The following is a 23,187-nucleotide window of genomic DNA, read 5'->3' on the forward strand; positions in this document are numbered from 1 at the left end:
CATGTGTAACTCATATTCGTGTCTCCCACTGTATTTCTACAGGTCAGTGCTGTGTTGGGGTTTCTGAATCTCACCATTTCTTTTTCTTTGTTTTTCTGCTCTACTTATTTCTTTTAAACTAATTTTAGACTGACAGAAAATTTGCAAAAAAAAAAACAGCATAGAGTGTTCACGTATATCTTTTCCTCACTTTCTCCTAATGTTAATATCTCATATTTTTAACTCACCTGCAGAGATTATTCAAATTTCAACCATTTTTCTCTTAATATCCTTCTTCTGTTCTGGAGCAGAGGATCCCACACTGCATTTCGTTATTATGCCTCTTTAGTCTTCTTCAACTGATGACAGCTCCTCGTTCTTCCCTGTCTTATGACTGTGGCACTTCTGATAATTACTAGTCAATTATTTCACAGGATGTCTCATTTTGAGTTTGCCTCCTTTTTTCTCATGATTAGATTGAAGCTATGCATTTGCATCAAAAAGGGCCACAGAAGCAATTTTGTGATCTCACCACGGGGTCCATGCTATCATATTTCTGGTGATGTTAACCTTGGTTAAGGTGGTGTCTACTGGGTTTCTCCACTGTAAAGTTTATTATTTTGCCCTTTGTAATTTATAAATCTCTTAGGAGAGATATTTAAAATTATGCAGATATTCAGTTTCTCCTCGAACCCCCCTGCCCTGTTTTTAGCATCTGTCAGTGAGGATCCCATCATTTCTTAGACCTGAGGTTCTTCTTAGACCTGAGTGGCAGCAGCTATTTCTCCATTTCTTTTGCACTGTGATGTCTTCATGCCCTGTCCACTCCATCACTGATGGGACTTGCCTGGCACTGCTGGTATTTGAGTTTACAGCCTCCTTGAAACAGGCTCATTATCTATGAAGCTGAGGTTCTCTTAGCCCAGTGTTCATGAACTGTCATATATAACAGAGTATAGCTTACTTAGACTTACAATCATTGATGTGAATAATTTAAATAATAAGTGGGTTCTACAACAGCAACTCCTGATACAAATTCCAGTGTGCTCTTATTCTTGGGAGACATTTATCTATATTGGTCACAATTCTGTTTCTGTACTTTCTCTCTTCAGAGGGTAGGGGAAAGGAGGACAAAGGTGGTAAAGTCTAGTGCTTTTTCATGGATGAGGTGCTGGGGTAAAAGACTGGGACCTCCATTAATGAGTAAATTTTGTCTGACCATACACTCGTGAACTATCTATTTACAATCAAGGAAAATGCAGCATGATTAAGATACACCTCTAATTTATAAACTTGGCCACCCAAGATAAAATCACAGGAGACATCCTTGATGTCTTGATAGTCTTCCCCCTCCATTTGCATTTGATTGACACTTTATTCATATTAGACACTTCATCTTTCGATCTTCTTCAATCACTTTCAGCATCATCACTAAGTCAGGCCAGCAGAGTTAGTGTTCAATATAACACATTGACTAATAGATGGATAACATATATTTGGAAGTGTTAACCCACAAAAAAGGACTGGAAAAGGTCAGTTCTCATTCCAATCCCAAAGAAAGGCAATGCCTTTCTAGAATGTTGTTAAGAAGATCTCCATAAAGCAACACAGTTTCTCTCTGCTCTTCACTGACAAGGGCTATTCATTTTAGAACCCTTCTCAGCAAGGGTGGGATGTTGCGAGGGTGGGATGTTCTGAGAGAACAGCACTGAAACAAGTACACAATCAAGGGTGAAACAGATCACCAGCCCAGGTTGGATGCATGAGACAAGTGCTCAGGGAAGACCCAGAGGGATGGGATGGAGAGGGAGGCGGGAGAGGGGATCGGGATGGGGAACACATGTAAATCCATGGCTGATTCATGTCAATGTATGGCAAAAACCACTACAATACTGTAAAGTAATTAGCCTCCAACTAATAAAAATAAATGGAAAAAAGAAAAAAGAACCCTTCCTATAGCTTGAATACCCAGACCTACAGTTGGTAGATTCATATGAGATTTTAAATATCATCAACATATTACTTTATAAAACGTTTTCATTTTAAAAGTGAACTAAATTAACTCATTAAAAGGTCTCCCTGTCATATGTGTACTGTATACTTGATAGAACTTTGGGATCTGCATGTTATACAAGATTATTTTCAGTAAAAACCCACTGTATTCGCAAATTAATATGGTATATTGTGTAGGACATGGTAATTGTTTATAATCTACAGTATTGCTGGGCATAATGGAACTTGTTTAGTTGCTAAGTCGTGTCCGACTCTTTTGTGACCCTATGGACTGTAGCCTGCCAGGCTACTCTGTTCATGGGATTTCCCAGGCAAGAATACTGGAATGGGTTGCCATTTCATTCTCCAAGGGATCTTCCCAACCCAAGGACCGAATCTGCATCTCCCGTTTGACCAGAAAGTTCTTTACCACTGAGCCACCTGGGAAGCCCATAATGGAACTACTGAAAGCAATATTTTCCTATTATAAATTAATCAAAATACTATCGATATCTGAACAACCCACCACTGTCTTCAGACTCATCATCTAATTTCAGCCACTGACACCCCTTCAAGATTATTTATATAATTATAACATTAGTCACTTTTGTGTCTGTTATTTTGTTAGTTTTAAGGTAAATTGTCACTTTTTTAGATCTTTCATTCAGTGGAAATGACTGCTTTGAATTTTATGTCACAAAATGTGTGTGTGCTAAGTCGCTTCATTTGTGTCTGATTCTTTGCAACCCTATTGTAGCCTGCCAGGTTCCTCTGGCCATGGGATTCTCCAGGCAAGAATAATGAGTAGGTAGCCATGCTCTCCTCCAGGGGATGTCACAAAATAATATATTTTAAATACTCTAGAATAAGATCTAAGCAAGTAACAGAACTAGATGATCAACTCTACCCACTTAAAATCATGGCCTGCTACAAAACAATGTTTAGAAAGTGACTTCGACAGATAAAAACTATTAGTACAAAAATATTAATAGTACAAAAATAATTTACATTGAAATTCTGAAAAAACATTGCTACTATAAGATGAGCCATGATATTTTGTCAACATTTGAACTATGAAGTGGCTTAGATTAGTGCTGTCCAATATAAATATAAAGCAAACAACAATGGGAGCCACAGGTTTAATTTAAAATTTCCTAATAGCCTCCTTATAAAAGTAAAGAGACAAGTAAAGTTTCTCGGCCTTTTGGCTAAGATCAAGTGTAGTATCTGTTCTTATCAGTTTAAAATAATCTATTTAAACCAATATACCCCAAATATTACTATGTCAATGTCTAATCAATATAAAATATTATGAAATTTCATACTAAGCCTTTGACATCTAGTATGCATTTCATACTTTACAGCATATTTTCATTCAGACTAGCCACATTTCAAGGGTTTGTGGCCACAAGCAGTTAGTGTATAATAGCACAGGTCTAAGATTTTATTAGTAAAAAGTTTCAGGTATTCAAATCAATGAGATGATGCTCATCTTTCCTGTTTATCACATAGTATCTTTTGAACATCTATTATTTTCTAAGGCTATGTTAAACTCCTATAGTATTTTTTGAACAAAGGAATAGAGATGACAACATCGACAATCAATTCTGATTTAACACTGAATTTTCTACAACTAAGAATCCTGTCATCATATTCTGTTTTATCCAAAATAAGAGGTACTGTAATAAACACTGAGATAACAGAAGCTGATGAGGACAGCAAGGGCTCACATTTATTAAGCAACTTATATGTGCCACACATTGTTTAAATGTGAGAACTCTTGATTTATTTCTATAACCCTACAAGGTAGGTACTATGATACTTGGAACCACAAACTCCTAATATAGGTGTCACCAATGTGAATAGCAATTCTCATCTTTCATGCAGTAAAGATAATAGTGACTGATTATTTATTTAGAGCTTGCTATGGCTCAGGCACTATATTAAGCAATTAACTGTCATTACGTCATTAAAATTCACAAAACCTTTATAAAATAGGTATTATTTCCATTTTACAAGTTAGAAAATAGACTCAGAGCTTCAAAGACTGTAGTCAAGACACGGTACTAACTCTTTGTTTATGCCATGCTATATACTATAATGTATAGTCTGTTTACAATGAACTCATTTGATAAAAAAGGTGCCTTCTCTGGGGGTTCCCTTATACACTTGGGAAGACAAGGGCTGCTTGCTGGAAATAATTGGAAATTATTTTGAGCACAGTCCAAATTGTGTGGTCCTGATAATAAGTGAAAACAGATATAAAGGGTTGGAAAATTCTGGAGCACAGCTTAGAGAAGAAAAGATACTTTTTGGTTTTTAAATGCCACCACTGCCCAAGTGGCACTTACATTAAGAACCCACAGGTATAATCATTATAGTACACAACTACATTCTCAATAAGCACTGCAATTCGTTAGGTACTTGTCCTTCACCAAGCATTTCAACATACTCTGGCTTATATGAGCCATATAATCACTTTGTAAGATGGGCAGGGAAGGAATACATTCATTTTACTGCTGAAGGAAAAAGAGACCGATTCACCCAGAACTGCATAGTAGCTTCGGATGATGTGACAGTATGTATTTCAGTTTCAAAAGTGAATTTAATTACATGAAAACATTAAGTAAATAACAGTCCCAGGTGGGACGTATATTTGGGAAAACCCATGATCAAAATATAAGAAACTTCCACTTTATATAATGCCATAAATTTCCTAATATAAATCATTATTTACAGGTTATATTACTTGATGCAGATTCCAACAGACAATTTGTACTGAATGTTTTGCTTGCTTATAAGAAACATGTAATATTAAATGTCAGATGAATGACATTTTAACACTCTTAGCATTCCATTTGGACTTTATATAACAATTCTTTATACTACTATCTTCTTTACTGGGCTGTGAACTCATTGAGGAGAATGACTTTATCTGACTTATCTTTGTGGTCTTCAGTGTGTTGAGTTATTCATTTCAATTATGTTAGTTTATTGGAAAGAAATAGCAATCCACCTGAATTACATCAAGAAAACAGCATATTTTGGGGAAGGTACATACAGACTGGTTCCAAATAAGCAAAGGAGTACATCAAAGCTCTATATTGTCACCCTGCTTATTTAACTTACATACAGAGTACATCATGAGAAATGCTGGAATGGATGACGCAGAAGCTGGAATCAACATTGCCGGGAGAAATATCAATAACCTAAGATATGCAGATGACAACACCCTTATGGCAGAAAGTAAAGAAGAACTAAAGAGCCTCTTGATGAAAGTGAAAGAGGAGACTGAAAAAGTTGGCTTAAAGCTCAACATTCAGAAAACTACGATCATGGCATCTGGTCCCATCACTTCATGGCAAGTAGATGGGGAAACAGTGGAAACAGTGGCAGATTTTATTTTTTTGGGCTCCAAAATCACTGCAGATGATGACGGTAGCCATGAAATTAAAAGATGATTACTCCTTGGAAGGACAGTTATGACCAACTTAGCATATTAAAAAACAGAGACATCACTTTGCCAACAAAGGTCCATTTAGTCAAGGTGATGGTTTTTCCAGTAATCATATATGGATGTGAGAGTTGGACTATAAAGAAAGCTGAGTGCCAAAGAATTGATGCTTTTGAACTGTGGCATTGGAGAAGACTCTTGAGAGTCCCGTGGTCTGCAAGGAGATCCAACCAGTCCATCCTAAAGGAGATCAGTCCTGGGTGTTCATTGGAAGGACTGATGCTGAAGCTGAAACTCCAATACTTTGACCACCTGATGTGAAGAGCTGACTCATTGGAAAAGACCGTGATGCTGGGAAAGATTGAAGGCAGGAGGAGAAGGGGACGACAGAGGATGAGATGGTTGGATGGCATTACCAACTCAAGGGACATGAGTTTGAGTAAACTCTGGGAGTTGGCGATGGACAGGGAGGCCTCGTGTGCTGCGGTCCATAGGGTTGCAAGGAGCCAGATATGACTGAGCAAGTGAACTGAACTGAACTGAGCATATGGCCAGAACTAGAAAGTCAGAAAGACAGGGGCAGGTCTAGGGAGCAACAGCTCAACTCACATCTCCCCCTGGGGTGAGGCATCCTGATGATGCCTCAAGATGTATTTAACTCTTTTGATAGGATACTTTCCTCCCTCCAACTGGCTTCCTTTTCTGATTCACTTTCTGCTTCCTTAGCGCTCTGGCTCAGAGAGAGCTCTCCACGGCCTCTCTGGCTTTGACTCGTCTGTCACTCCCTTCCCCTCTCCAGTTTCTCAGTGCAAATACCGTAAACAGGGAATCTGACTGGTCTACCATAGCTTTCTATAACAAGCCATTACTTTGTTTTAAAACAACAACTAGTGCATCTAATAGGTATCTCAACTTTACATGTCCAAAATGGAACAACTGATCCAGGTCCCACCATCTCCCAGTACCATCCTCCCATTTTTGGACCCTAAGCCTTGATTCCTTCTTTGCCTTGCCTTCTCCTCACATATTATTTCACAAAGCTAGTTCTATGTACCATCTCTTAAAATATATCCCAAATCTTTCCACTTTTCTCCCTCTTAATAGGAGAGGGAGAACCTCTTAATAGGGTTTTAGTGAAAACCCTATTGAAGCCACTATCATCTCTTGTGTATGTTAAATGAAAAATGTATTTTGCACACAGCAGCTAAAATTATGCTTAAAATAAATAAATCACATCATGTCACTCCTTTATTCTTAAGTAAAGGATTCCCACTACATCCAGAATAAAATTCAAGTGTCTTACATGGCCCATGAGGCCCTATTTCTTACCGACCCCTGCATGACTCACTGTACCTCCCCTCCTCTTTATCCACTGTTTTCTGCCTGCACTATTCTTCTACCTGTTGCTCTACTGCACCAGGTTCCCTCTTGCCTTTGTACCTGCTGTTCCATCTTCACCTAGACCTTCCCAGGGTATACCCTTGTTGTCACTCACATCTCAGCTTAAATATCTTCTCACAAGAGAGACCTTGCCAACTCCATTCCCAGTTATTATCCACTGTATCACTCTGTTTAATTTTTGTCACTGTGCTTGTCCTACATGATCTTGGTCTTTTGCTTGTTTGCATGTTTCTTTTCTCTAGTCCTTGCCCTCACTACAATGTTAAGCTCCAGGAGAAGAAAGACCCAATGTAACTTGCTCTCCAGTACCAAGAATAGTTCTTGGCACAGTGTAGGCATTCAAAAACGTGCTACATATCTAGAGAAAACCATAATTTGAAAGATACAGGCTACCCAATGTTCACTGCAGCAACCTAATGGAAGCAACCTTAATGTCCATTGACAGAGGAATGGATAAAGAAGATGTTGCATATGCATTTACAATGGAATATTACTCAGCCATATAAAATAATGAAACAACACCATTTGCAGCACCTGGATGGACCTAGAGATTATATTTTAAGTGAAGTAAGTCAGATAGAGAAACTTGACAAATATCATATGATACCACTTACATGTAGAATCTAAAAAAAAAAATGATACAAGTGAACTTATTTATGAAACAGAAACAGACTTTGAAGACAAACTTATGGGCTAAATTAGGAGTTTGGGATTAACATATATACACTACTATATGTAAAAGAGATAATCAACAAAGACCTATTGTAATAGGGAACTCTATTCAATATTCTATATAGCCTATAGGGAAGAGAATCTGAAAAAGAATGGATCTATGCATAACTGAATTACTTTGCTATAGACCTGAAACTAACACAATACTGCAAATCAACCATACTCCAATGTAAAATAAAAGTTAAAGTTTTAAGATGTGCTAAATGAATGAATGAGTCTCTCTTTGTTGCAGCAACTATTTATAGATTGTTGATCAACTAATCACTAACCCATTTAGTGTTAATCAACTAATCCATTTAGCTGGGATGCGTGGGGCCCCTAGGACCCAAACATGGCTGAGTCTGGGTTGGATCTGCAGCAGAAGACAAGCATTCTATACTTATCATGTTCACTCATGTCTGGCTTACACTGATTGATCAGATGAGTAAATGGACAAGTTCAAAAGTTCACCAAGTCTCTGAGGACTCCTGGTGATGTACAGTGAGATTCTGAAAGATGAGCTGAGTATGCTTTACTGTTTTCCCCATATTGTCTGTATCTCTTCCAAAAAGCATTGTAGAAAGTGATAGAGACACACTGTATATGTGGCTAGTAGCATTTGGTTGAAAATTGAAGTGATTTTTTAAAACTATAGAAATACAGTCATCTGGGTACTAGTGATGAGCCTGAGCTAGAAAGTAATTCACATTACATTTCCATTTAGTCTTGTGCAACATAAGGCATTCACAGTCATTTTCTTCTATGGCACTGTTTGTTACAATATGGGGTATTTAAGCTTTACTTTTTAAAATCTGCATAAAGGAAATGCTAAAAGTTAAACTTCTTTTTTTTTTTTTTTTTTCAGAGGATACTCACTATGCAGAGAGACCAAATTCCATTTCTAAAGACCATGGTAATCAGAGTAATAATTTCAGGTTTCAAAATGGTAAAGTTAAAGTCAGTCTAAAACGATGACTTAAGTAACAAAAAATCGTATTTAATGGGGTACAACTGACAGCATTCACTCTCTCTTAACAGTCACTTATGAAGACTGGTAAAAAGATCAGAGAAACCAGTCCTTTCTCATTTTGACAAGCAATAAACTAAACACACAGATAAATAAGACTAAATTCTTAAAAATTAACCCTGAAGACAAAATCTTCTATGGTATTTTTGTATCTATGAGGGCCCACAGTTGGCAAACGAGTTCTCTTTGCAATCACTTTTGGGCAGACTGCTTTCAATGCCAACATTTAATGAGGGTTGGTTAAGATGAGCACCATGCCATAAATTAATTTGATACGTGAATTATTAAAAAACTCAATCACACTGTGTAAATATTAACTTGTCAATTTGGGCAATTTGTTTGGGACCCCATTGTTACTAGTAAAGATTAATAGTGCCTTAATTCTAATTATCTGCACTGTGACTCTGTGTGATGGTGATATTGGGGAAGGATTTCAGGGACATTAGTGCAGATTCCTGTAAAATCAGGGACTTGTCATGGGTACTGACAAGACATGCAATCTGTGTCTTGATTTCATCCATGTCTCAAGTACCCTTTTAAAAGCCTAAGCTCCACAGAAAAAGAATCTCTTCTCTTTTCATTTTTAAATTTCCATCATTGTCCAGAACCATGCCTGGGCCATACTGAGTATTGCATGGATTAGCAAACATCATCAATGTGCCCAATGTGCATTGGGCAAAAGGGGTCAGGGGGTGGAATCAGGCACACACGCTAGGGTGATATCAGATATAAAGAAAGGTGAGTATACGGCTCTTCAAAAATTTTTGCCAAGAATATAAATGTCTAATAATTATATAACAATGTGTTTATCTTTGCAAATAATTAAGTACATACTTTTATAGGATTCCATTGTTGGTGAGAATGCAAAGAACCGTATCCTTCTGGTGAAAATCTAAACTGCTTTCTGGAGAGGAGTTTGGCAAAATTTCTGAAAATCTAAGACCTATCTACCTTTATATCCCAGGAACTTAATAAAGTTATAAAACTCTGTTAATTGCACATTGTATCAGTGAAAAACTAGAGCAATCTAAATATCCAACAGTAAGTGCCTGGCTTAATACATTATGGTATGGCTATGAGGCCAAATAATGTGGTAGATCCATAAAAGCTGATGTGGGAGGAGATTACAATTGTTTTTTTTTTTAAATAAAAATTTGCAAATAATATTTACACCAAAATCAGTTTGCATGAAAATGAGCACATGCAAAGAGAAAGTCTCAAATGATACACATGAAAGGAAACTCTTAAAAGTGATTATCTCTGAGAAGTTACATTAACAAGAATTCTGATATTCTACTTCATTAATTTCTGTACTATGGGATTTTTAGAATAGGAAAAATAATGTGTTCCTTTTTCTAATTAAAAAAAGCTATTTAAAAATGTGGTTATAAATAACAGAATGTGTCAGATGACGAATTGTCAAATGGTGGGAGAATGGGTGGAAAATGAACCCCCCGTTTTATTTATGTAGAGGTTGTTGAGCATAATTCTCAGCTGATTTCTAAAGAAACCCAGAGCAAGTCCATCTTGGAGAATATCTCAACTCTGCCCTTAAGAAGAATGGTTCTCTGCACTTTCTCCTTATTTCTGGTTTCTCAGTACTAGGTTTAAGGAGCATTGTAACTAACACTACTTCACTGTGATCAAAGATGTTCAACTTCCTCAATCATATCTGGGAAATCTCCACTCCCGAAATCCTGCTTCCAAGCCTTTGCCAGGGAAATAAGAATCTGCTGTAGCATTAAACTCTTCAGTGTAACTGCATTCTTAGAAAACCTTGTCATTTATGTGATTCCTTAACAGTCTCCCAGTGACAGCTGCTACTTTGGCATCCAGTTTTTCAAATTAAAAAGTAAAACATTCTACAAATGGTATGAGCAACAGCTCATTTCTTTCAAATTCCACCCAGCTACAAAAGGAAAAAGGGTGATCATGATAGCCCCAGCATGGGATTGTTCTGCTTTCAGAGTTTATTCCTGGGCTTGGGAAATCAACTAGGAAATAAATGCTGGTAATTCTGAGTCCCAAGGAACATGGTATCCCTAACAATTATTCCTGGCATCCTTCTTGCCTGCCCAACTTGTGGGCTGGTGGGGAGCAGGCTCAAAATTTAGGAGTGAGGAAAGAATCTTGGCTAATGTGGTGGTCTGTCACCTCAAGGACATCACTGGTGCTCCCCACAGTGTGAAAGGTGAAGAGTCTGACCTTTGAGGGAAGCCAAACCCCTCATGTCTGGTTCTGCTACTTCCCAGCTGTGTGGCTTTAGGCAAGTTATTCAACCTCAATGAGGTCAGACTCTTCACCTTTTATATATATGGATATATATATATATATATATGTGCAGGTGCATGTATATACACATACACACATATATAAAATACACTACTACTTTGTAACTGCTACTTGGCCTAGGGAGGAAAAGCAACTAGGACTTCAGCCCTTTTTTGGGAGGACATGCTCAAAAGTACATTATGGGGGATAGGTAGTGAAATTGCTGGTTTGCCCATTACTACTAAATTTAACTTACTGCTTGTTTTTTTGTCACATTGTTTCTCATTCTAAGAGCAATATGTGTCACAACAGAAAATTTGGGAATAACAGAAAACAGAAACATCCATTTGTTTAGTCATGGTACTCTCCTTTTTTCTATTTTATTCTGTTAAGTAAAATAAATAAGGCAAGTGTTGCTTAAACCTAAGTGTAAATCCAAAACATTTTTTTTTTTAACTATCACAAAATGTGAGGCAATTGCAAATTGAAGTTCCACCTATTTATTTCTCCTTGGATCAGCAGTTCTCCAATTTCTGTGTGTCTAAGACTCATTTGGGGAGTACCGGCAGTCATGCTGATTAAGTAGGCCTGGGGTAGGATCTTCGAATTTCCATTTTAAGATTTCTACATGACATGAATGCAGACTGAAAGGGTGAGGGGGGATCTCTGAACCTGACTTTTTTTTTTTTTTTTGGAGTATAGTTGCTTTACAAGGTTTTGATAGTATCTGTTCTATGGCAAATTGATTCAGTTATATGTATACACATATTCACTCTTTTAAACATTTCCTCCTCACTTAGATCCCCACAGAGCACTGAGCAGAGTTCCCTGTGCTATAACTTAGGTTCTCTTTAGTTATCTATTTTATATATAGTAATGTTGTTGCTGTTTTTGCTTAGTTGCTAAGTGGTGTCCAAATCTTTGTGACCCCATGAACTGTAGCCCACAAGGTCCTCTGTCCATGGGATTTTCCAGGCAAAGAATACTGGAGTGAGTCTTCCCACCCTAGGGACTAACTCTGCTTCTCCTGCATTGGCAGGTGGATTCTTTACTGCTAAGCCATCAGGGAAGCTATGCAGTAGTACACATATTAATATTTCAATATTGAAATAGTGCCATTTGCAGACACACGGATGGACCTAGAGACTGTCATATAGACTGAAGTAAGTCAGAAAAACGACTATCATATAACATTGCTTATGTGTGGAATCTAGAAAAGTGAGCCTGACTTTGAGAGACAGTCTGCAGCCCTGACTCACGTCCAGGGCTCTGAAGTCCCACGGCTGGGACCTGGAAGAGGAATCAGGAATCCAAATGCTAGCCTCACAGATGTCACCATGTGCAGCCCCAGGCTCCCAGGCACTTACTTTTCAGCTCTGTTTGCCCAGCATCTGGCAAGCAAGGCAGTTGAGCATCTGCCTTCTTTTTGTTTGACTCCGTGGTCCCCAGAGAATTCAGTTCCTCTCATGGCTCATAAGATGCCATTCTTTTAGGGATGGATGGGTGGGGCTAGGGACCGACACCAGGTAAGGTATATGGTGAGACTTCTGGCCACCTGCTTGATAGCTCTGGGGGATGCAAAAAATGCTCTTACATTCCTCTGGGTCCAAATAGAAGGAAGCAGAGATGGAGGTTAATGGGACCCTGGAGCAGACACCTAACATTCCTGATAAACATGCAGAAAGGTATGAATAGGCAATTCAACCCCAATCCCCCAACTCCTGCCTCCAATCCTAGGAAAGGAAGCAGCTGAAAGGAAGAACTGGAACTTGTTTTTTGTAACTTCGAAAAAAAGCAATGTGTGTGTTCTTCTAGGGAGCAGGGCTTGTCCCAGGTAATGAGGCTCTGCCCACCACACTCCCCCATGCCTGCTCTGTAAAATGACACACAGGGAGACCAAGAACTACATAAAAGGCTCACCCAGCATACACTGATTTAATCTCTGCCACTTGTCACCTCCCTATGGGAGCTCAACAGAAACAACAGCCTTCATTACATAACCTACAATTATTTTCAATACATGCCCAAATCTAGGTTTTAAAAAGCCCTGTTCGGATTTTATGGGAATAGGACAAATATCAGAACAAGCCCTGTGAGGCTGAAAGAAAAAGACACATAGAGTAATTTTGTTGAATTTTTACATGTTCGTCTGCTCTCTCTGAAGCATCAGTGGCTGGGGCACTACCCAGGTTCTTGGCCGAGGTTAAGTATAACCATTCCTCTGGAATGGAAGTTAGGAAAGTATATTTCTGCTCTCATAGAGTCAGAGGTCTAACTAAGTCTCTTAAGAAAGCTTCAATCCAATTTGCACATTTGTAGATGAGGAAACTGACGTTCAGAGGGGAACTCTGTGCTGGCCATTGCCTGTTTGTTCTGTTCCATGACCTGCTCCTCCCCTGCTCTGCTCTGATTCTCAGGGGCCTGATTTCCTTTCCAACTGGCTTCCAGTTAGTTTGGGCCAATGGGAAGCTCTGGTGGGAGGCTAGAGGACAGGAACAAGGGAGAAGCCAGAATATCTGGCCACCTGCTTGATAGCTCTGGGGGATGCAAAGAATGCTCTTATATTCCTCCGGTTCCAAATAGAAGGAAGCAGAAATGGAGGTTAATGGGACCCTGGAGCAGAAACCTAACATTCATTAACACCTAACATCCACGCCCCCCACCCCCCAACCCCACCCTTTCTCCTGCTGCTTTGGGTAGCATGTCCAGAGTGGCTGCATCTCCACCTTGGTTCATTCATGCTCCTCTGATCACCTCCTCCATCTGTGGTCCCAGCTTTTGCTTGCTTGGGTAACCCATCTTGTGCTCTGATAAGACCAACTTCTCCCATTATAGCCTCTTGCCCAGGGGTGAGTAAACTTTTCAAAGGGACAGATAGTAAATCCTACAGGCTTTATGGGCCAACAGGGAAAGTCAAACTTTGTAGGTACTGTACACATACAATGTTTAAAATGTAATCATTAAAAAATATAAAAACCATTCTTAGCTTTTGAACTAAGTAAAAGCAGGCTATAGGCTGGCTGGACTTGGCTCAAGGGCCTAACTCTGCCACCCACGCTCTAGTCTTAGGGGTTGTGGTGAATTCCTGCAGTCTCTAATCTGTGAATTGCCTCCTGATATGATCGTAAAACCCCTGCCTCTCTAGTTTCCTATAACTTAAAAAAACTGAATCACTTGGCACGAGGTCTCTTTTCCTGACTGTATGTGGGCAATGACTTGTTTCAAACTGTACTCCATGAGTGGAATTGTTATCTACTTCATATATTTCTTATTGCTTTCAGAAACGCATTGTGTTAAGTTTCCATTCAAGTTGACTCTGCTGGCTGCCTACCTGTGTTTTGACTATCCTGGATGACATGCAGTGTTGTAAAACAAGTGACCCCTCCCAAGGGGATGCTCGAGCTAATGTTGGGAACAAGAAACTAAAAATGTTAAAGTTGATCCTCCTACTGACCAAATGCTGTCCAACATCACTGACAAAAGTGATGAAAAAAGCTGCGAAAAGCTGACAAACCAGGCTGGCTTGTAGATGCAAATTTCCACAATAGCTAAGGCATGGATGACCATGCAAATCTGATGTGTTATATACCACACAGGGCCTTGCCCACTGCTTCCACATGTGTTTAAACCCCCACTGTCCCTTCCCTGATTGCCTGCAGCTGCCTTCTAACCAGCCTCCCTGACTCCCACCCCTGCCACACACTCCCTTAAGACTATTTTCAAAGCTGCAGGCCAGGTCTTTTAAAAATATAAATTGCATGGCTCCACTGCTCAAAACCGCCAATGGCTCCCCATCGTACACACTATAAAATCCCAATTTGTCATGTTCTCTCTCCACTCTGTGTGACCCAGCCGCTGCCCACTTCTTCAAGCCTATCTCCTGCCTCCCTTCTCCTCCTCCTTCCAACCTAGCAGTGCTGATCCTCGCTGCTTCCCAGACTCTCCCCAAGCTCAGATGTCAGGCCCCTGCACTGGCTCTCCCTGCCCCTGGAATACACCCTCGGGGATCTCCAAGAAGTGTGCAGCTGTCTCTTCCTCTCTTAATTCTTGCAGGTTTGCACTCCTCTGTCACTTCATCGGAGTTTCCCTAACCAGCTAATCTAACATAGCTCAGCTTCTCCTTCTGTCCACTTCATCGTCTTATGACTTCAGCATGGCCCACGCTGTTCCCTTGGCTTAGAACATTTTTCCTCTCCATTCTGTGAGTCTTTTAAAATTAAAAAAAAAAAAATTACAATGTTGGGTTTAATTTCTGCAGGACAGCAAACTGACTCAGTTATACATGTATATTCTTTTCCATTATGGTTTATCACAGGATATTGAATATAGTCCCTTGTGCTATACAGTAGAACTTTGCTGTTTATCCATTCTATATATAATAGTTTGCATCTGCTAAATCCAAATCCTTCCCTTGCCACCCCTCTTCCTCTCCTTTTTTGACTGATTTAAATGCCATTTCCTCAGGGAGGTCCTTCTGGATCATTCTATATAGGTAGGTGTCCTTTAGCCCTCTCCATTTCACATTTTTTGTACAATGTCCACTTTTTCTTATACACCACCACTACTGTAAGTGTGTGTGTGTGTGAGTGTGAATGTGTGTCCTCTGTCTACCTCTTTACTGTTTTTCTCCCATTCCCAAATGATTGTCAGTTTCATGAGGGAAGGGGTTATGTCCACTTTACCAACCAAAACATATCAAGTGCCTATACACTTAAGGGCCTTGTACACTGTAAGTGCTCAATAACTATTTATGGAGGGAATGAATAAATGATCCAATGTGGAATCAGTCACAGACCTAGGAGAGATGAGATAGCCTCACTGTATAAGAGACCACTGGTTGCCCACCCACATCTCTCTGGTACTCACTATTTCTGTATATGATGATGGCTTTCTAAAGTAAGCATCATGACCCCTGCCTGAAGGCTTTCACAGGCTCCAAGTGCATGCTTGGTCTGCATGCAGTGCCAGGGAGTTAATGCCTATAGGAGCAGCTTTGGATGGCCAACAGGAGTTGTTAAATAACTACCCCCAGTTTTACCACATGCCAGAAGTGAATTATGTTATTCATGGTTTCTTACAAGTCTCTGCTGTGCCAGATGACCACCGGGGCACCTTGCTCATTAATCCAGTATTCACTGACCTCCTTCCCTTTCTTGTCTCACTACCCCATGACTTACTGGTATTTCCAGGGATCATCCGCCAAGAAAACTACAAATCCTTGTCTCAGCATGCACTTTTGGGAGAACCCAAACTAACACATCCTTCTATGGAATCCCTCACCACTATCCTTCTGGAGAAGTGTTGCAACAAAAACGTTCCCATCTAGCAGTTGCTCAGGTTGCCAGGGGAATTGTGGGATGGGATTGTGTGTGTGTGTGAATGAATTCTCTGATGTTTTAATTTAACCGGGTTCATGGCAGCAGCCACATTTTCTGTGAACTCTGCAGACAGGCATTCCCTATAAATGATAGCTCCTTTCTTTAATGTAGATATCTCCAAATAGGACTGTCCTTGTCCCTGGTCTATAACTGTACTCTGGGCCAGTTCCTTGCACCAAATTCTACTGATAAAATTAACAAGGACAAGACACAACTCAGTGAATACCTGATGTGCACCAGACTCTGTTATACAACTTGTATGACCTACTTAAATGGTCGCAACCATACTACAAGGAAAGTACTCTTATTTCTTTCTTAGAGTTTTGAACCCTGGGTCCAGGGAGGCTATCACTTGCCGCATCTGCAGGGTGGCAGAGTCTGGATGTGAAGCCAGGGATGTGGCCAGAGATTCACTGTTAATTCTTTGGCTACACCATCTTTCAACCTCCCCAACTATCTGTCCCAGAGACCCCCCAGGTCTCATCACATCCACAATTTACTATAAGGCACAAAATTAACATGAGATACTATAGTTATAAAGTTTCTAAAATCTGTGTGTGTAAGTTGCTCAGTCATGACTCTTTGCGACCTCATGGGCTGAAAGAAGACCCCTCCAGGCTCTTCTGTCCATGGAATTCTCCAGAACACTGGAGTGGGTTGCCATTTCCTTCTTCAGGGCTCTTCCCCACCCAGGGATTGAACCCATGTCTCCTATATCTCCTGCATTTCAGGCAGATTCTTTACCAGCTGAACCATTGGGGAAGCTCAAGTTTCTGAAATTTTAGTCAAAAAAGAGTGAAACCATCTGGCAATGAGAAACAATAAACACATGTTTAAAAGTAATTGCAAATGCAGCATTTCCTAAACACAAGATATAAAAAAATTTACAGTTCTTAACATTTTTATTTTTCCCAATTTGGCCCTCATGGTAAAAAAAAAAAAAAGTTTATCACCATTGCTCTAGGGTGAAGATCTTAGGGGAAAAATGCTTTTCCCCATGACAAAGCCAGCATTACCAGATAATGGCCTAAACTCCAGAGCTTTCTTGGCATCAACCTCCATCTGACCCTATGTTCCACAAAAAAGTGTGAGAATCAGAGCAAGTGGCCAGAGTCATAAAGAGTGCTTCTGTTCTCCGGACAGCGCTGGGCAGCCGTTGGCCAGCAAACAGTCCAGGTGAGCCTTTCCTTCAACACAGAAGACCCACCATCAGATTCTGCTTCAAGGATCACAAAGACTAGATTCACAGTCTCATTCTCCCTTCTACTCATGCCAAATAACCCTGGGAAAATCATGCTTGTGCCAGTGAGCCTTTTCCATTGTTCTGTATGTTGGGAGGCTTTCGTGCTCCCATTAGTTTACTGAGAGAGAAAAAAAAAATAGAGAATGGATAAGAATACCTTCCAGAGCAAACCAAATAAGCATCAAAGAGTTAAAGAAAGTTAATAAATGTGAAATAGTTCAATATGTACTCACTCTTTTAATGTCTGCATATTTGGAGAGAGAAAGATGGGGAAGCTTCCATTCTGGGTAAAATATAACCAACATATTGTCTTGAGGGTAATTTTGCAAATTAACTAGAATAATTATCTTCCTCAGCTCTCTATTTTTAATTACCTTTTCTTGATAATGAAAGTAAAAACAATACACTAAAAGAGAACTTTATGAGTGCCAGGCCTTGCTTAAACTGTTTCCTGCATATGATTCATTTAATGCAACACCACTATGAAACAGGTAACACTGTCTCTGTTTTATAGATAAGGAAAGACAGTAAGTAATACTCTTAAAAAAGACAGTAAGTAAATTCTTCAAAAAAAAAAAAAAAGACAGTAAGTAATTCTTCAAAAAAAAAAAAAAAAAAGACAGTAAGTAAATTCCAAAGTTCCATCTCTATAGTTCAAGCTACATTATGTTGCTTCAGTAGATTCACAGTATAGAAAATCATAAAGCTTGTTGCAGAAAATCTGGAATATGTGGCCAAGTATACAAAGAATATTTGATGTACTCATAATCTCACCACCTAGAAATAAATGAACATTTTGATACAGTGATCATGACAGAATCTCTATAAATATGACATAGCTTTTGTTGTTATCCCAAATGAAAAGCTATGTAATTAATCACAAATGTGGAGAATATACTTGCAGTAGACTGATTATAGAGTACGACTTAGGCAGAATTTGGGGGGGACCTCAATGGATCACCTCCCAACTTTTAGCAATCATTTAATTTTCATAAACTAAGGTTGAAGTACATGTACTATGGCTGTCATTTGGAAAAGACCTATCATGCATAAGATGCCATGAATGAAGAAAACCAAAGGCGACTTCAACTTTGAAACCTGAACTGAAAACCACTAAAGGAGATGTTATGGACTAAAGGTTTTGACTTCTAACCAATTTGAAGCAGTGTTCAACATGATTCACAGTGGGAGGAAATAGGGATCTCTGTATCATCTATCTTTACCTCTCTATCTATCCATCCACCGACCCATTCACCCATCCACATAATTCACATAACAGTACTGTCTTAGGTGGATTGGTACTGGGAAGCAGACCCTGAGATCAAGATTTGAGTGCAACTGGTTTTTGGAAGATTCATCTTTGGAAACACCAATAGAGCAGTGGAGAACTGAGAGAGGAAAGGGAAAACAGGTAAGAAAAGGTGTGTTAATGAACACAGGGTGGAGCTCTCCTGCTGGGTACTTCTGAGAGCTTAGTGTGGTAGCCCATGAGAGGTGAGGAATTTGGGATATTTATCCTCCAACTCACAGTTGTCATTGGATGAGAGCAGCTCTAGGAGTCATTTACTCCCCAGCATTTCTGGCCTGCCCTGCATACTAACCAAGCAGGTTCCTGTGACTAGTGAAAGCCCTTTAACAGCCACATGGGTTTACAATAAAAAGTGTAGGTGTAGATGTGAATTGTGAGTGACTGATAGGTATGGGCAATGTCAGTATGTGCTATAGTCCTATAGTCAGTCAGTATAAACAACAAAATTGGAGTCATTATATATATACATACACATATACATATATGTATATACATATATATAGTCTATATATATACATACACATATACATATATATGTATATACATATATATAGTCTATATATAAGCTATAGTCCTGTAGTCAGCCAGTATAAACTAAAACAAAATTGGAATCATTATATATATATATATATACACACACACACACATACATACACATATATACATGTATATATATTCATATATATAGTCTATATATATGCTATAGTCCTATGGTCAGTATGGTCAGTCCTATGGTGGGTATAAACTAAAACAAAATTGGAATCATTATATACACACATATATACATATATACATATATGTGTGTATGTGTATATATAAACGTATATATATATACACAGAGAGAGAGAGAGTTTTGTATTCTGCTTTTCTCCTACTAAAATGCTGGGAGCATTTCAGGTCCTTACATGTTATTTGAAAAAAATGACTTTTAGTGGGTGCCTATCACATTTTATTTAACTGATTCCTTATTTTTGGACACATAAGTTATGTTTAATTTTGAAGTACTTAGAATAATTCAACAATAAATATTTTCATACACATATTTTTCTCTATATCTCTGGTGCCTTAGGATAAATTAATCAAGGACAATTTTGTTAATTATCTAAAGCAAGGATTACCAATTCCATATCTATAAGAATGCTTGAAATTGATAGAAAACTTAATTTTTTTTTATTCTGATGGGTGTCTCCAGACATAAAAGTGATATAACAACTTAATTCATTTTTATGATGAATCTGCTCTTAGTCTCTATATTCAGTTGTTCTCAAATGATGGGAGATTTTTATACATTTATTATGGAAACCTTTATTGCTGTCTAGCCAAGGTGGCAAGTTTATCACCATGCCATCGAATGAGCTGATTACTTTCCAGAAGCAGAGGTGAACACCTCCTCTACAAAAAGGTCATTAATAACCTTGCTGTCTTTCTTCACAAACATCACCTCATACAGAAGTGAAGTCACTCAGTCATGTCCGACTCTGTGACCCCATGGACTGTAGTCTACAAGGCTCCCCTGTCCATGGACTTTCCCAGGCAAGAGTACTGGAATGGGTTGCCACTTCCTTCTCCAGGGATCTTCCCGACCCAGGGATGGAACCCAGGTCTCCCGCATTGCAGGCAGACGCTTTACTGTCTGAGCCACCAGGGCTTAAGGAAAAATGGTTTGATCCTTAGCATTTTGCATTTTACTTGTTTGAGGGAAAAATACCAAATTCTATTTTCCATTCTCCAACAGTCTGGCATGCTTTCTTTCCTATTGAAATATCTCATCATAGTATCTCGTGAAGTATCTCATGATACCATTTGTTCCATCCACTGGCCTTTTAGTTTTCACTTCTTGACTTCTGTGAAGTGCTGAGTGGTATCACTCATGCATGACAAATCCCTATTTTCCACGCAGCCTACACTTGTCTAGTGGTCCTATCTCTTTTTCTTTTGGCTCTTCTTGTTCTCCCTCAGTTATTCCTCTCCTTCTTCATTTCTTCTACATGTGGACATCATCCATTGCTTAGCCCTGTGTGCCTACTCTTCTATTTCTCTTGATGACCTCTCTTTGTTCAGGACCTGTTTTTCACTCCACGATTATGACTCTTGGAGCTCCATTTGCAGGCTCCCCTCACTCCTTATATGGGATTTAAACATGAAACTTCTTGATAGAAAATACCTCAAACCTGGCATGATCAAACCCAAAGTAATCGTCTTCACTTTAAAATGGTTTTCCCTATTATTTTCTCTTTGTCTTTCCTTAACCTCTTTCCCCTATTTAGTCATGATCAGTGGCAATTCTCCTCTCTTCTGCTAGATCCCCTTTGTTGAGCAGTATGCACGCATTGCCTCAGTCATTCGACACAAAAGCCAAGGAGTTCCTCCAAAACCTTCAGACATGTCAGACATTCCTACCCCAACTACCACTGGCATAGGAAACTCTTATTACTAAATTACCAGGCATTCTATGCTTAGTATTTCTCTGCTTTGGACTCTCTTATTAGTTTATTAGAGGAGTATCTACCTGAGCAGAGGTGTTTGTAACTTGTATTACTGTATAGTTCTTAAAAACCGTTTAATACATTGGTATAAATGCCACGTCTGTGTGATTCACTGCCTGTGAACCGAGACATTTTTGTTTTGGACTAGGAGAAGTTCACTAGATCGATATATTAAGGATGTGTTCCATGATATATTAATCTTCTGAGATGTTCAGTGAGAAAGGCTTTCTGTGGTCAAATACATTTGAAGAAACATTGTGTTCTTGGTGATTCAAAATGTGTGTTAAAAGGGCAAAGTGCTAAGAAGTATTTCTTAAACTTATTTTATCAAATCATTTAATGATTCTCCAGCTCTTTCTCCCCCCTCCCCCCTATTCCCCATCCCTTTCCTCTGACTTTCTTTCTCTCTTCCTTTCTTTTCAGAAACTTTAAATATCTAGGGCTCTGTGGGAAAGATTTTGGAAAACACTGTACTTACCTGTTTAAGAAAGGTTTTTTAGGAGCAAATTTTTACCTTTCTCTCTATTTCCAGAGCCAGCACTGTATCTGGCACAAAATGACTGAACAAATGTCTGCTAACTTGAAGTGCACACAGGCGAGTATATTAATAAGAAGCCAAAATATTATGTTGAAAGCTGTTCTCAAAAATCACACCAGTTTTTTGGTACCAAGCATTTGTTAGTTTTACAGAAACGAATCATTTAAATTTTTATTTCAATTAATCCACTTTGGATCATAACCACAAGATGTCTGACTCGGGACAAATCTTGGTAGGTATATAGCCATTATTTTATAGACAGGTCTTATCTTTCATCATGAATTTATATAGAGATTGAAAGAATTATCTCAAGCAACTTAAGTATAGGAATAGAGATGTGAGCTCTGGGAATACCCTGGGTAGGCTCAAACACTGACTTTGCCACTTACTGACCAAGGGAAGGTGGGAAAATGTACCTGCACCTCAGTTTCCTCATTTGAAATGGTGATGATACCTGTACTCCCCTTACAAGGTCATTGTGATGACTTAATGAGATTAAACAGGTGAAAAGCTAAGCACAGTGTCTGGCACATGGAAACACTATTAGCTATTAATACCATTAAACATATTATCAGCCAGGATTGCATAGTTGATATGAAATGAAAGGTGACCACACAATTTTAGAGAGAATTTGAGATAACTCATGAAAATATGGATGGGGAGGAAGGAATTGTGTGATTGAAGTCTCCGTATTGATAAGACTCCAACATTGGGCCATTTGTAGCAGTTTGGGTTAGGGAGAAGAGTTCATTCTGGTTTGAAGCTACAACTTCCAGAGAATAACTTTTCCCAGGGTAGGGTGCTGGATGGGCATTTTACTTATTTGGGCATTTTGGAGGCTCAGGGAGAATCCTTTCTTTTTACCCAGAAATTCCTGGGAGATTGCACCTTTTTTAAAAGAAACCAAGAAGGAAGAAAGTTCCCTGCCTCTCTGTAAGAGGGCACCATTCCCTACCTGAATGGGTAGGCAAACGCCACGTCAATGCTGAGGTCACTTTCCGTCTTGTTGGCACAGTCCACACTCAGCCGTAGGCCTCCAGAATAGCCACCGCATGTTGCAAATGCAAAGATTGCAAAAAGCTGGGGAGAACAAAGAAATAATAGAGAAGGCAGCTATTAGAATGGTGTTGATCTCATGAAATACGTCAACAGGATGTTAGTGTCTACATTGAGAGAGGTTAGGATGACAATTATGGCCATCCAAGTATGGCATCATATATGGTTTAGGCTGGAATGAAGGCCAGGATGATGATGGAGAGTGGGATGGCTGGGTGCAAAAAATTTCCTGGAAAGCTGGAGTCATTTTGCTTGTGGAAAAATTAAATACAGGACAAAATATCTGCATTTAAGATCAAATATCTGTGTAAAGATGATTAGACAGTATCACCGACTCAACAG

At 39.1% G+C, this 23,187-nt stretch overlaps 1 protein-coding gene and 1 pseudogene across 2 annotated transcripts in view; one reads left to right on the forward strand and one right to left on the reverse strand.

Moving 5' to 3' along the window:
* SYNPR (synaptoporin) overlaps positions 1 to 23,187 on the reverse strand; it is a 284,287-nt gene that overhangs the window by 95,979 nt on the left and 165,121 nt on the right. For both annotated transcript variants that reach the window (XM_043442963.1, XM_043442964.1), the window contains one exon: positions 22,745 to 22,869. In XM_043442963.1, coding sequence (XP_043298898.1) covers positions 22,745 to 22,869 — 125 coding nt within the window. The remainder of the gene's footprint in view (positions 1 to 22,744; positions 22,870 to 23,187) is intronic.
* On the forward strand, positions 3,160 to 3,272 carry LOC122425238 (annotated as a pseudogene).

Source organism: Cervus canadensis, chromosome 22 (assembly GCF_019320065.1).
Source record: "Cervus canadensis isolate Bull #8, Minnesota chromosome 22, ASM1932006v1, whole genome shotgun sequence".
NCBI lineage: Eukaryota > Metazoa > Chordata > Mammalia > Artiodactyla > Cervidae > Cervus > Cervus canadensis.